Here is a 13,050-nt window from a genome sequence, read left to right on the forward strand (position 1 = left end):
TGAACTCGAACGGGCGGAGGATCGTGAAGTCCACAGTGCCCCTGTATTCTTTTCGAAGCCACGTCTCAAACACCTCGATGTCTGCATAGATGTTGTTGAGGATGCATGGCTTCACAAACCTTCGGAAAAACCAACCGGCGTTGGGGTGGTCGTGGCAAGAGGTGATTGCGATCAGCCTCTTGACCCCTTTTCTCTCCATCGCCTCTATAATGCGCGCGTACCCCTGTGAGAATATGACCGTCTTCTCTTTGATCCCGTCGGATCCTGTACATCCAAACACCACGTCCTGCCCGACCAGCGCGTCCTCATAGGTCTTGGGGTCCAAAGCATCTGCCTTGATCCACTTGATCTTCGGTTGCTTCTTCATAGCAGCTTCAGGGTTGCGGGTCACGCCGGTGACCTGGTGTCCTGCTTCAAGGCACTTGTTGACGACCAGCTGGCCGATTCTTCCCGTTGCTCCAAAGACCAAAACATGCTGATTGCTGCTCGCCATGGGCAAGTTGCACTGTGTGTTAGGTGCTGCCCTCCGAGGCTTTTTATGCGTGAGGTGCTGTCTACGACACCGGTGGTATTTCCATTCAAATCGGCTATAAGGTGCGGTGGGGTACTTCGAACTCTTGGGGGGATGACTGCTGGCTTTACCAGCGGGGCCCTGAAAGATAGCTTTACTACTGAGTTGACGCCAAGGCTCTCGCCCCCTCTCATCCCCGTGCATCCCCTCCTGTCCCACTGCAGACATTGCTGCAGCTATTGACATTTGCTGCAGATTGCTGCAGACATTGCAGCTGCAGCAATGTCTGTTGCATTGAGTAGTAAACCAATACTTTTACAGTAGGCTACAATGCCACTGATGCTGTGACTGTTCTATGGTACAAAAAATAACCCCCCTCCCCACCCCCCCGTCTTATATATAGAAGAAGTAAAGAGTAGTAAGCGAAATCGAATTTTCCTGGTACTAATTTTACAACACAGGGGATTTCTATCAAAAGTCAATAATAAACAATAATAAACAAAATCTTTTGCAGAAACATACCAGCAGGGTCCTGAAGTGGGACAGGAGGGGGTGCAGGAGTGGGACAGGAGGGGGTGCACGGGGATGAGAGGGGGCGAGAGCCTTGGCGTCAACTCAGTAGTAAAGCTATCTTTCAGGGCCCCGCTGGTAAAGCCAGCAGTCATCCCCCCAAGAGTTCGAAGTACCCCACCGCACCTTATAGCCGATTTGAATGGAAATACCACCGGTGTCGTAGACAGCACCTCACGCATAAAAAGCCTCGGAGGGCAGCACCTAACACACAGTGCAACTTGCCCATGGCGAGCAGCAATCAGCATGTTTTGGTCTTTGGAGCAACGGGAAGAATCGGCCAGCTGGTCGTCAACAAGTGCCTTGAAGCAGGACACCAGGTCACCGGCGTGACCCGCAACCCTGAAGCTGCTATGAAGAAGCAACCGAAGATCAAGTGGATCAAGGCAGATGCTTTGGACCCCAAGACCTATGAGGACGCGCTGGTCGGGCAGGACGTGGTGTTTGGATGTACAGGATCCGACGGGATCAAAGAGAAGACGGTCATATTCTCACAGGGGTACGCGCGCATTATAGAGGCGATGGAGAGAAAAGGGGTCAAGAGGCTGATCGCAATCACCTCTTGCCACGACCACCCCAACGCCGGTTGGTTTTTCCGAAGGTTTGTGAAGCCATGCATCCTCAACAACATCTATGCAGACATCGAGGTGTTTGAGACGTGGCTTCGAAAAGAATACAGGGGCACTGTGGACTTCACGATCCTCCGCCCGTTCGAGTTCAAGAAAGGGAAGGGCGGCAAATACGTCATGGCGGAGTCCTACACCGCAGAGTCGACAGGCTGGAATTACAAGTCCATAGACGTGGATGTTGCAGATGCCATGTACGAGGTTTTCAAAAAGAACTTGTACCTGAAGAAGTATGTGGACGTCGGCAACAAGAAGGGCTAAACTTGCAATCACGGTGCAATGCAACGGTTGCATCGCATAGCATACCATAGGATGACATTTGACTGCAAGGAACTCAATGAATATGTAGATGCTTCTTTTGCTTTTGCTTTTCTATACTAGTGCTTCACTCCACACCTGATGTAGCACGGACTTAGTATGGCTTCATAAAAAGATGTGCAAATGATACTTGTGATCTCTGAACCTGCATCCCACTGACGAGTCCACGGCCACTTGAATGGAGCAAGTTGATGACACAGTAAGCAGGTGCACTTGTACCTCGTGTCATTTGTCTATTTGTCCAGCACTCGTCTCTTCATCTGTGGTTGCTCGCATGCCATACGAAGTAATCCGCCTTTGGCTGAAGATTGAGCAAAGTCGATGCTTGGACGTGATGTCGCTGCCGGGAGATCTCAAAACGTTCTCTCCCTTCATCAGCCTCCTAGTAGGCTGCTTCATCCTGAGGTCTGCAAGAATCGTGACCTATCCCTCCATGCCTCGTAACAACGCATGATTGACTCGTCACAGAGTCTGAAACGGTGATTAGGAACTAGCTCGAAAGAAAATCAAATGAAGGAAACCTACGATGAATCAGCCAAAGCCCTTCCAGCGGCTACCCCAGGGCCGATCACCATGCTGCAGCTCGGTTCCGAAGTTCCAGAAGCCTGATTGCATCCACTAAAGAGCAACAACTTCGGATGCTGTCTGCGATTCTTGCACAGCCGTGGGCGCTTCCTCGTTTGAGAACTTTCTGACGGTTCACTTATCTCAGCCGCTCGCCGCAAAGTTGCCAGCGTGCTCGCAGCCTATGTTCAGACACGATGGCAACCGGTGACTGTGCGACTGGCGCTCGGCACTGACCCCACGCTGTCTCCCGTTCCGGCGCCGGAATCGGACCTGGCGCCGGAACCGTTGAGCCGCTACGGTACCGTACGCCAAGGCCGCCACAGTGACCGTGAATAGACTTTATTTCAGATCAAACGGTCTCAAAGATGATTATCATCAATAAGCTACACCATCTCCTAAACATGTACTTGATTGATATGATACCTGTGCCACTCTGTGCATCGCATCCGGCATCATTCTTACAAAGCAATAAGATATTTTGCATAGTTCTCAGGTATTCTTGCTCATTGTTCAGTTCATATACGCCGTAGAAAGAAACAAAACCAAAACCTGTTGATAGCGCAACCTTCCTTCATGTTTCCAAGGAAAAATGAGCTGCAGCTATTGGAAACAGAAAGGTAGAGCTTTTATAACTCAATATCAAAGCGGATACCATCTCAAACACAAGACATAATCAATGAATCCACCTTGAAGAATCCTCTGCCACCCTGCGTCGATTTTGTACTACTGTAAGATTATTCTGGGATTCTGTTTGCCTCCCTTCTACGAATCATAAAGGTTACCATGCCACCCATGATTCCCAACTCTCCAACAGTTAAAATCCATGTCTTTGATACAAAGGCACATTCTTGGGATTGCTCTTCTCCAGATAATGATAATCATCAACTACTGCACCGTTTGACGAGTCTACTCTGTCTAATGTGTATTTCATCAACATTGAACCAATGCCCTGGCCTCTCAATGCCAACAATGTTCCAATCATGCTCAAATGCTTACGATGCTTGCCAAGCTTGCCATGTTCCTTTTCATATTCTGAAATGAATTTGCTACCCTTGGTTATTGTATCCATACACGATAATATATTTATTACGTATGCTGTTGCAGCAGCACTAATTGGCAGTGGTTTTCCTTGTTTTTTCCCTTCTTGAGGAACTAGTAAAGACCAAGAGGCTACGTACGCTGGCGAGGTGTATAATGCTAGAATCGAAGATGTGTACTGGACGTAGACGTACGGTACGTACAACACATTGGTATGATTGAAGCATGACAGTGAGGCTGTATAAACCGACACACATGTTTACTCATTGCTGTATTACGGGTTAAAGCCTGACCTCGACATACTAGTAAGCAACCCATCTTAGACGTTGGCCACGTCACGAGTCGTCAGAATGGGATTGCACGAACATTGACGTGTGTTCTCTTACTGCTGTACGGATGATAAACAAATCTAGCTTCATTGTTCATCTGTTCTACTCCTAAGTGCACTATCGCTCAGGCAAGTTGCTGGACTATAGTGGTGACCCGGACCGGCATCACTGGCCCGGCTCGGACCCCGGACCGGGCCGGGCCCGGCCCGGCCGGCGGGCCGGGCCGGAGTCCGGGTCGGAGGCTCACGGCCCGGTCACTGTTCACCGTGCCATCATGGCATGTTGGGCAAGTTGGGCGGCCTTCGGCACGGTCAGTGCGGCCGCGGTGAGTCGCCGCACTGCAACCTTCAGGCTTCCGGACTCCAGAGTCGGACGGTCCCGGGTCCCGGGCCCGCCCGGGCCCGGCGGCCTGGCCCTCAGCAGGGCCCGCGGCCCGGAGTCCAGTCACAGTGGACCGTCGGTCGGTCACGGTGTCGGACCGGGGCCGCTCGGGCCGCCGGGGCCGGGCGGTCCGATCCGAGTCACTGACGTGACTCGGAAGTGCGCCTCCCAGCGGCCGCACCGTCCGTAGGCCGCGTAGTATTACTAGTATCATTATCATTGCAAGTTTACTTCACATCATGGCTCGGGCCCATGTTTTAGCACCAGGTTTGAAGCTGAGCCTACTAGGGCTGTCCGGTATGACTCAATGAGGGAAGGCCTTCAATCAAGGGTTAGGATTGCAATCATTGTGCATGTAGTTCTGATGCTTCGACTGGCATTCTATCGTCCTTCCTCCTCCATTTCCCGTTGCCCCATCGTGCCAGGTTCCTGAGGAGGCCTGAAATGGAGAGATTGGCCCCAGGTAATCCACGCCATCCGTCGCATCGCCCTGTTGAAAGAGAATGACTCAGTACAGAAATCAAACAGTGCAAAACTGATTTCCAACTCACATCAGGACCGACGCCCCACTCATCATGAAGAGATTGCAGTGCTCTGAGCTTTGTTGCCAACTCTGTTCAAGTGCCACTAGTCACATATATCATTCGATTACATCGCAAAATGACAAGCAGCCGTCACTTAGTGATTCACGAGTTTGAAAATATCAGCTGAGTTGCTGCACTTGTTTGTCCAAGGAATGGGAATAATACTATGTACTTGCAAAGATACTGATGAGAATACAATGTTGTGTTGGACAGTGATAGAACACTGCTGAGAGGGTTGTGGAGAGTAGAAGGAACTGAGGCACAATCTTCTCTTATAGGCACATGAAAGGCAAACTTGGAGGGATATAGGTCTGCATGAACTTGAGTGCTCGAACTCAATCATTGTCTCATGACTCTGATTTGCAAGCCTGCAGAGGAAGGAAGGGGGTTGGGTTGGTTCAACGGTTTGCGTTTGACAGGTTTCAAGGTGAGGACACCCAGTAAGACTGAGCTCAGAGTGCCCCGAGGGGAGCAGGTGAGAGCAGCCAGGGGAACGAGAAGAAGAGAGCATGAGAGCCACGAGGAGGAGGGATTGAGGTCATCGGAGGGCCCCAAGAGGAGCATTTCAATCTTCTCACCGAACATCCCCATGGTGATCGCCCACCGTCCGCGAAAATATCTTGACCCGCTTTTCAATAATTTTTTTTTGAAGGGGATGTGTCGGCTCTCATCCGGGTCCTCTCCCGGCGACGGCGATCAGTACCTCAGTCTCGACTCTCAGCAGTCACTCACAGTCGGAGGGCCCTACGGCCCGGCCACGGCGCCGCGGGTGTAACAGACTGACTCAGCGGCCCTTGAAGGCGGCGCCGTCAACGGTTGCCCTCGTGTTTACTCAACTTGAGTTCAGCACGCGGCGGCGGGGCCCGTTTCAAGTTTCATTTTTGGCAAAGGGCCTGCGGCAGTCTCATCCAAGATTTACTCACTGGCAAACTTCCCGGCAGATCATACTATCACCCCAACAAACATAACCTCTACAATCACTATCACGACTGAGACTCTCATTCACCACGTTTCTGTCCTGCATATTACATCTTTCCCCCGGTTTCTCGTCCCTCGACTACCCCATCGGAAATAGCTCACACACCCTGATTGCTTCCGTCTCCACGCCTCTACCTCCTCCAGTAGCTCCTCCGCCCTCGGCCGATCCTCCGCCCTCTCCGCCCATGACCGCTTCATCACCTCCTGTAGCTCCCGAGGCATCGTCCGATCGCTCGGCACAGCAGGACGAAAATTGTGCGTTGCTGCCATCCTCGCTATCATGTAGCCGTCGATATTACAAAATGGATGGTCGCCAGCGAAGATGAACCACATCACCAGGGAGAACGAGTACACGTCCACCGCCGACGTGTACCGAGCCTCTTCCCGGAAGATCTCAGGCGCCATGTACCGGTACGTCCCCGTCGTCCCCGTCAAGTCGTATGACGAGCTTGCCTCATGGTCCGACGACAAGAAGTCTTGGTAGCCCGTGCGTCCACCCGGTGTAAGCGGCGCCTTCGGCGACGCGTGCGGACACATGCGACTAAGCCCGAAGTCCCCGATCTTGACCGTCCTCCCGTCCCCCGTCAGCAGCATGTTGGCCGGCTTGATGTCTCGGTGGATGACCGGCGGCTTCTGAGAGTGCAAGTACGCCAGCGCGCTCAGGATGTCCTCCACCCATGCCACCGCCCTCCTCGTCTTGGGCTGCCAGCGTCCGTCGCGTCGAGAGTGCTTCTTGGCCTCGTAGTACTGCTCCAGGCTCCCCCCGGGCATCAGTTCCATCACCAGCCAAGGCAGCCCGTCATGCTCGTAGATGCCGTGAAAGTCCACGACGTTCTTGTGCCGGAACGCGTGGCTCATCATGCCGATCTCCTTGAGCAGGTCCTTGCCCTCCTCGGAATGGACGTCGAGCTTGGAGCACAGGGTCTTGACGGCGACGACGGTTCCGTTGTAGAGGGCACTCCTAACCTCACCAGAGGAGCCTTGGCCGAGGATGTCTCCGACCAGGAGGGAGGACTTGCGAATGGCGAAGGAGCCGCAGCGGTCGAGGTCAGGCTGTTTGAAGACATTATGGTGGGAGGCGAGCTGAAGAAAGACAGGGCATTCTTCTTCCAGTGAACATGGGCGAGCAAACTTGATTTCAGGTAAGGAATTATCTCCGCTTGTTGTTGATCCCAGAATTACGGGCAAATTTTCATCAGTGATTTCGATCTTGATGTCATTTTTTCTTAAAACGATATCCTCCACGCTCAGAGATCTTTTGACGTCACGAGAGGAACTGATCTTTTCGTCGCTTTTTTGTCTCGCTTGATCGCTATGGCGCATCCTCTTCTCTTCTCAGGTGAAGAGCCCTCTTTTACCCCAGCATCGTTGTTCAACTGATGTGCTTGCGGGGGAACACAGAACTGAAACTCGAGCCTGGTCTCAAGTCAAAGAGGTTGAGGTCATTGGGTGGGGGTTTCAGATACTAGAATGGGGGGGTGGAGGCCTTCCCCGAAGTTTACTACACAAACTTAATCGGAGATGGGGTGAACAGGGGTGATTTACTGGTAAATAACAGGGGTGGGGAGTGGGGGGGGGGGTTCCAATTCCTGAAGTTAATACGGCGGCTCTTGGGAGTAAAGTGGCACTTCGGGGTGGGACGTGAGCGATAGAAATACCTTTGAGACACGTACCCAGACCTGTGGGAGATATCTTGAAGTACCTACCCTACCCTCCAGCCTCCCCGGGATTACACTGCCGCACTACCGTGCCCCTTCAGTCGTCACTGAGTTCCGAATCGGAAGTTCTGATCAGTCCGATCCGGCCCGGCTCGAGTCCGACGCCGGTGCGGCGGGCCGGGCCGGGCGGGCCGGGCCGGGCGGTTCCCGGGCCCGCTCGGGCCAGCCGGCGGTCACGGTACCGTAGTACCCGGTGACCGGACCTGAGAGTCTGTCGCAGTGCTGTCCGGCCACAGCCCGGAGTCCCGGTGCCAACTCGCGGCGGCGGCCCCCGGTGCCACTGGCTCGCGGCCGCGCACGGTGCCGCTTGCCGGGCAACCGTTGAAACGGTACGGTACTTGCCAGGCCGCTTACTCAGTAGCAGGCGGCACTGAAAGAAATGAGACTCTGAGGCATGATACATAGTCAGGAGATGGGCGGAAGTGATATGTGTTAACATCCGAGATTTAGTACTACATTTTATTCAATATTGCGAGGCACTAACAGATGGATGACTCTGACCGAGGCAAGGGTGCTGGCCATGCCAAGTGATGGTTGCCCGACAATCAGTTGTTGCTAGCAGGTCAAGCGCCGGGCGAGTCTTCCAGAGGTGAGAGAGAGAAAGAGAGGGGAATATAGGGGGGAAGGGACGGGGGATTTGGGAGGGGGACTTGTTAGTAGAGGATCTCAGTTCTTTCAGGCATCATGGTCCTCTGTCAAACTCCTGCCCTCGGCGTCTTGCCTTTGTGCCACAGCGGTGGTACCTATTCCATGCGATCAGAGCAATAATTGAAAATGAAACTAACCTTTGACAAGTTTGGATCTGCTTTCCCCTGCATCTGCTGCTGCTTAATTTGGATAGGGACCGGATCCAGAGAATGTCTCCATCTGTGTGGGGAAAGGTTAAACGGATGCACGTACTTGTTATATAGAACCTGTCGTCCCCAGTCCTGGATGAATCAAAGACGCTATCCCTGCTGAAAAGATGGATACTATGTTCGTGCGAAGGAGTGGAATCACCTTCCAGAGTACAAGCTATCATTCCCATCATTGTTTGCTTCCTCCTATATCAGCACCAACGAGTCAGGAGCTCATGCAATGATACAATATCCTTAACACTCATACCTGCTCGCATGCATCCACGATCATAGACGCCAAGAGGATCAGTGCAACGTCCACAGAGGCGGCAACATGAACAAAGTAGGAGTCTTTTGGCAGAGATGCGCTTGAACAAGCAGTCAATGACCAATTCATCTCATCCAGGGTAAGTGCTTACCTTCCGTCCACATTCCTTTCGACTCTTGCTATTCGCCTTTGGTCCCGTGATCGGAATTCATAAAACCTAGAAAAGCAATTTCAGCAAAAAATCTTCACAGTAGATTTGTGTTGATCGAGACAACAAGTTTCTCAACGAAACACACGGCAGCAAAAATTGATCACCAGTAATCACAACTGCTAAAGTCGCCGCCTATAATCAGCCTTGGTTCGGTACATCCGGCGTGATCCTCTGACGTCTATAAGACATGTCAAACCAATGAAACAAAAACTCGGCGAGGTTTGAAATACGAATCCCTGAAGATTCTTGTACAAAACATTCAACATATCCATCATTTCATTTACATGTTGTCCTTTTGAGCTCTCCTTTCTTCTGAGCTAAGAAGAAAATCCTGCACCCCTTCTCACATGAACGAACTGGTCTAGTTTTCCTCACAGCCTGTCTTCCTGACTTCCTGCTCACCCCTCCGTTCATCTTCCCATCTCTGTATAAATGCTATAAAGAATCAATTTCGGCGGCATTTACCTTTGAAGGAAAGGGCGCGTCATGGAGGTATACGTGATACGCTGGTCGGCCTTCAACATTCTGTAAAGGACATTTAGGACGTCTCTATGCGTAGTTGCCATTACCTCACGCCTTAGCGTTACTCTCCTTTCATGTGATACATAAATATGCCAGACACTCGAGCTCTTTTTCTCAATTTCACAATGTGGCGCTCCAGTATTCAAGACAAGCTTCTTTTTCCCCGTCCACTGTCGATACAAAGATATCATTACAAGACACATCTCTTCTGCTCTTCCCAATGTTTTGTATCCACACAAATTCCACATCATAACAGACTGCAAAAAAAAAAAATCCACAAGCTACTCCATTCATTACCTGCGCATCCTTGCCCTCGAGCTTGAACCAGTCGTTTCCAGCAACATCCTTGACGTCATATGACTGACTAGAGTGCCAGACACGTTGACGCATGATAAAAAGCTCAGGCTGTTCGGGCTGGAAGGTTACATACTGGTTCCCTAGAGCACTGATCGGCTTCGAGGGCATGGCGGGCGCGTCAGGCGGGCGTCTCTTGCCGCAGCAGCTCTCGACCGCGCCCATGTCTTGTGGTGGATTCTGGAGGACCCCCTGAAATTACTACGGCGAGTGCTACGGGGTCATGACCTCCCTAGTACATAGGGGGGTAGGGGTCTTCAATGGATTTTGGCTGGTGGGGGGTACAGGGTGGATTCATGGGGTGGTGGATGGGAGGGGGTACGGTAGAGAATATCTCAATTGTACGACTGGTGAAGACCCAAAGCTCAAGGTAGGGTGGTTTCGTTGAGACCGGGTAGGGTCATCGTGATATGAGTGAGAAGCATAGGTAGGTCGTCTTCACAATGGAGGGGTGGGGTGACTGCCAGAGGATGGTATACCATAGGGTGGGTCATCTTAGAGGGGGGGTAGGGATGAATGGAGTTCTATTTATGGGGGGACCTCAGAATTTGTAACGGCCGGTCTGTGCGGGCCCGGCATTTTTGATGAGGCGAGCCCGACGACCGGACTAAGTAACTAATAAGTTTGAGAAATCTGATGAGGCGCCCATGTAGTCGAGTGGGCGAGGGCCATGGACGATCAGCGATGGGCAGGATGCCGCGGGGCATTCATGCTGACGATGTCGAAGTATGAGCAGCACTGATGAGAACTATGAGGTCGAGGAACAAGAGGCCTCGTTCGATCTACAAGGATCTTCTGCACTTTGCTGCAGTCTTCATCTCAGCACTGGTTGTTTCCTCCTTCTATGCGTACATGATAAGCAGAACTTTCGGCAATACCTACAAGTTGGAGACCGAAGAATTGGAAATTATTCTAAGGACTTACCGCTCCTCTCAAGAAATCTCAGGCGAACCCAACACGGTGCCAAGAACATCAGAAAGTAAATCTTACTTCCTTGCTGTTGCGTTTGTGATGTTTCTTCCCACTAGACGGAAACCAGTTACCATCGAGTTTGCCTCCAAGTCAGAACGAAGTGAAGAAGGCGGAGATCACTGTACCGCAGGCATATCAGGTGCCACCTAGCTTGGGACCTATCAAGCATGTCCAGCAGGCATATCAGGTGCCACCTAGCTTGGCACCTATCAAGCATGTCCAGCAGGCATATCAGGTGCCACCTAGCTTGGGACCTATCAAGCATGTCCAGCAGGCATATCAGGTGCCACCTAGCTTGGGACCTATCAAGCATGTCCAGCAGGCATATCAGGTGCCACCTAGCTTGGGACCTATCAAGCATGTCCAGCAGGCATATCAGGTGCCACCTAGCTTGGCACCTATCATGTATGAAGCGAAAAAGCCGCCCACTATTGAACCGCGCAGAGCCGGATTGAGGATTGCAATCTTAATAGCCTCAGATCTGAACTACATTTCAGGGCAGTACCAAAACCACTTTGAGTCTGCACAGTGCTATGCTCAGAAGAACGGATACTCGCTCATTCATGAGGAAGATGGCGACCTGTTTCGTCGTCACCTCGCTGTGAAGAAACATCTCGTTAATTTTGACTGGATCTACCAAGTAGATGCCGATGTCATGTTCGTGAACTTTGACAACAAACTTGAAACGTACATCATGAGGGCTGGAACTGCCGACATCATCTATCCTATGAGAATAATCAATGGAGAGATAGTTGCTGGTGGGTACCTTGTACGAAACTCAGAGTGGTCACGAAACTTTCTTGAGGAATGGGGCACGAGAGGAAGCAATCATCAGTTCCTAGCTATTCGTAACTCGGTAGTCGAAAATGCTGATAATGGTTTCTTAATGCAGTTGCTGACATTCAAATTGTTTGTGGAAGAAGAGACAGGAGACATGAAGGAGAATGGGAAACGGTGCGTGGAGCTGTTCAACCAGGAATACAATCGTGGAAAATGCTGTCTCTCCTCCTTGATGGCAAACAGACGGCGTTTCAAACATGTCTGGATTCTACGACGTGGCTCTGGATTCTTCAGGGATGACTTCGTTGGATCCTTCTTCTTCAAGGAAGATCTTTCGATTCACCACAAGGGCAGGTGGAAAAAGGAGATGGGATCAAACTTCTTTATGGATACAGCGAAACAGTGCAGGAACTTCAGTGGCGCTGTACTTCCCAACCTTGTCTTGAGCGGAGCTTTCAGAGATCGCCTGCTGTGCGAGACTGATTTCACCTTTGCTCAAGCAGGACATGCAGGGCAGTTCAATCCAGACATTTACCAGTGCTTTCCTGATTGTCCCGATGAGGTTCCAAGAAACCTTCACATACCGACGATGCAGGTAAGACCTTCCCCCCCCCGAATAACAAGGCAGACTGAACATTTGCATGTAGGAATGCAGCTTTCTGTCAAACTTCAACCCTCCTCTTGCGAACCCGTGCAAATCTATCCATTGGAAGGTGACTTCTCGAGATAGTGATCTCTACACGATTTACCGAAGTTTTGTGGCGGATGGAACCATGTGGTCATTGTTCTGATGGAGCACAGTTTCGCTTCAAGTTCTTCTGGAGTGTCTTCGCGAATGTAGCAGTATTGAAACAGTATTTAGTATATTTCCTCTTCCTTTCTACTTCCTTTAACACAGAGTTGTGAAGCTTTCAAGTCATCGGATCTTGTACGCTTTCACTTGCTGTCTTGTTGGTTCCAACCGTTTTCGCTTTCTTCCCCTCGCCCACACCAACACCGTCCTGTAGATCTCCTTGTTACAAGTTCAACAATACATGGTCAACAACACATGATGAAACTGGGTTTTAACTGCTCTCTTGTATTTCACCCCAATCAGTGTTGTGCCGTTCAGATCCCTGTTTACGGCATTGGACACAAATTGTTACGGGGGTCGTGACAAAGGGGGTCGTGACAAAGGGACGTGACAGGCAGGAAAATCTTGCAGGTTCCTCCTGCTAGAAAGGGGCAGAAGTGCGAAGATGGAGGAACGGACGAGGACGAGGAAGCGGCGGACGTGGAAGCAGAGAGGAGGAGGAGGAGGTGGCAACGAAGGAGAGAAGGACGGGAGATGAGGACGCAAAGGGTGTTGTAGAGGACTCGAGCAGGGAAAGGGGTTGAAGGAGGAGGAGAAAAGCGTCAGACGATGAGCAAGATTAGAACTCCGACGAGAGGAAAAGGAGGGAAGAGGAGAAGGAGGGAGGGGGGAGGGGAGGGGGAGGAGGAGGGGA

The 13,050-nt window shown here is 51.3% G+C and overlaps 5 protein-coding genes across 5 annotated transcripts; 2 read left to right on the forward strand and 3 right to left on the reverse strand.

Moving 5' to 3' along the window:
• Nucleotide 1: 1 nt before the first annotated feature.
• Nucleotides 2-493, reverse strand: GUITHDRAFT_77488 (hypothetical protein; the record flags this gene model as incomplete). The annotated part of the gene is made up of 1 exon (XM_005825020.1): nucleotides 2-493. A coding segment is annotated over one exon (492 nt), but the record flags the coding sequence as incomplete, so codon positions are not given.
• An 815-nt stretch (nucleotides 494-1,308) lies between these two features.
• GUITHDRAFT_77433 (hypothetical protein) lies at nucleotides 1,309-1,968 on the forward strand (the record flags this gene model as incomplete). The annotated part of the gene is made up of 1 exon (XM_005825021.1): nucleotides 1,309-1,968. The coding sequence occupies one exon, from the start codon at nucleotides 1,309-1,311 to the stop codon at nucleotides 1,966-1,968; it is 660 nt and encodes a 219-aa protein (XP_005825078.1).
• Nucleotides 1,969-6,043: 4,075 nt separating this feature from the next.
• Nucleotides 6,044-6,937, reverse strand: GUITHDRAFT_58248 (hypothetical protein; the record flags this gene model as incomplete). Its single annotated transcript, XM_005825022.1, has 2 exons — nucleotides 6,044-6,350; nucleotides 6,426-6,937. Coding segments are annotated over 2 exons (819 nt in total), but the record flags the coding sequence as incomplete, so codon positions are not given.
• Nucleotides 6,938-8,068: 1,131 nt separating this feature from the next.
• Nucleotides 8,069-9,976, reverse strand: GUITHDRAFT_165270 (hypothetical protein; the record flags this gene model as incomplete). Its single annotated transcript, XM_005825023.1, has 10 exons — nucleotides 8,069-8,363; nucleotides 8,406-8,487; nucleotides 8,620-8,663; nucleotides 8,725-8,824; nucleotides 8,876-8,941; nucleotides 9,040-9,113; nucleotides 9,338-9,370; nucleotides 9,401-9,460; nucleotides 9,505-9,627; nucleotides 9,755-9,976. The coding sequence occupies 10 exons, from the start codon at nucleotides 9,974-9,976 to the stop codon at nucleotides 8,316-8,318; spliced, it is 852 nt and encodes a 283-aa protein (XP_005825080.1). The 3' UTR covers nucleotides 8,069-8,315.
• A 491-nt stretch (nucleotides 9,977-10,467) lies between these two features.
• Nucleotides 10,468-11,324, forward strand: GUITHDRAFT_154772 (hypothetical protein; the record flags this gene model as incomplete). Its single annotated transcript, XM_005825024.1, has 2 exons — nucleotides 10,468-10,790; nucleotides 10,840-11,324. Coding segments are annotated over exons 1-2 (628 nt in total), but the record flags the coding sequence as incomplete, so codon positions are not given.
• Nucleotides 11,325-13,050: the final 1,726 nt, after the last annotated feature.

This window comes from Guillardia theta, assembly GCF_000315625.1.
Source record: "Guillardia theta CCMP2712 unplaced genomic scaffold GUITHscaffold_87, whole genome shotgun sequence".
Lineage (NCBI taxonomy): Eukaryota > Cryptophyceae > Pyrenomonadales > Geminigeraceae > Guillardia > Guillardia theta.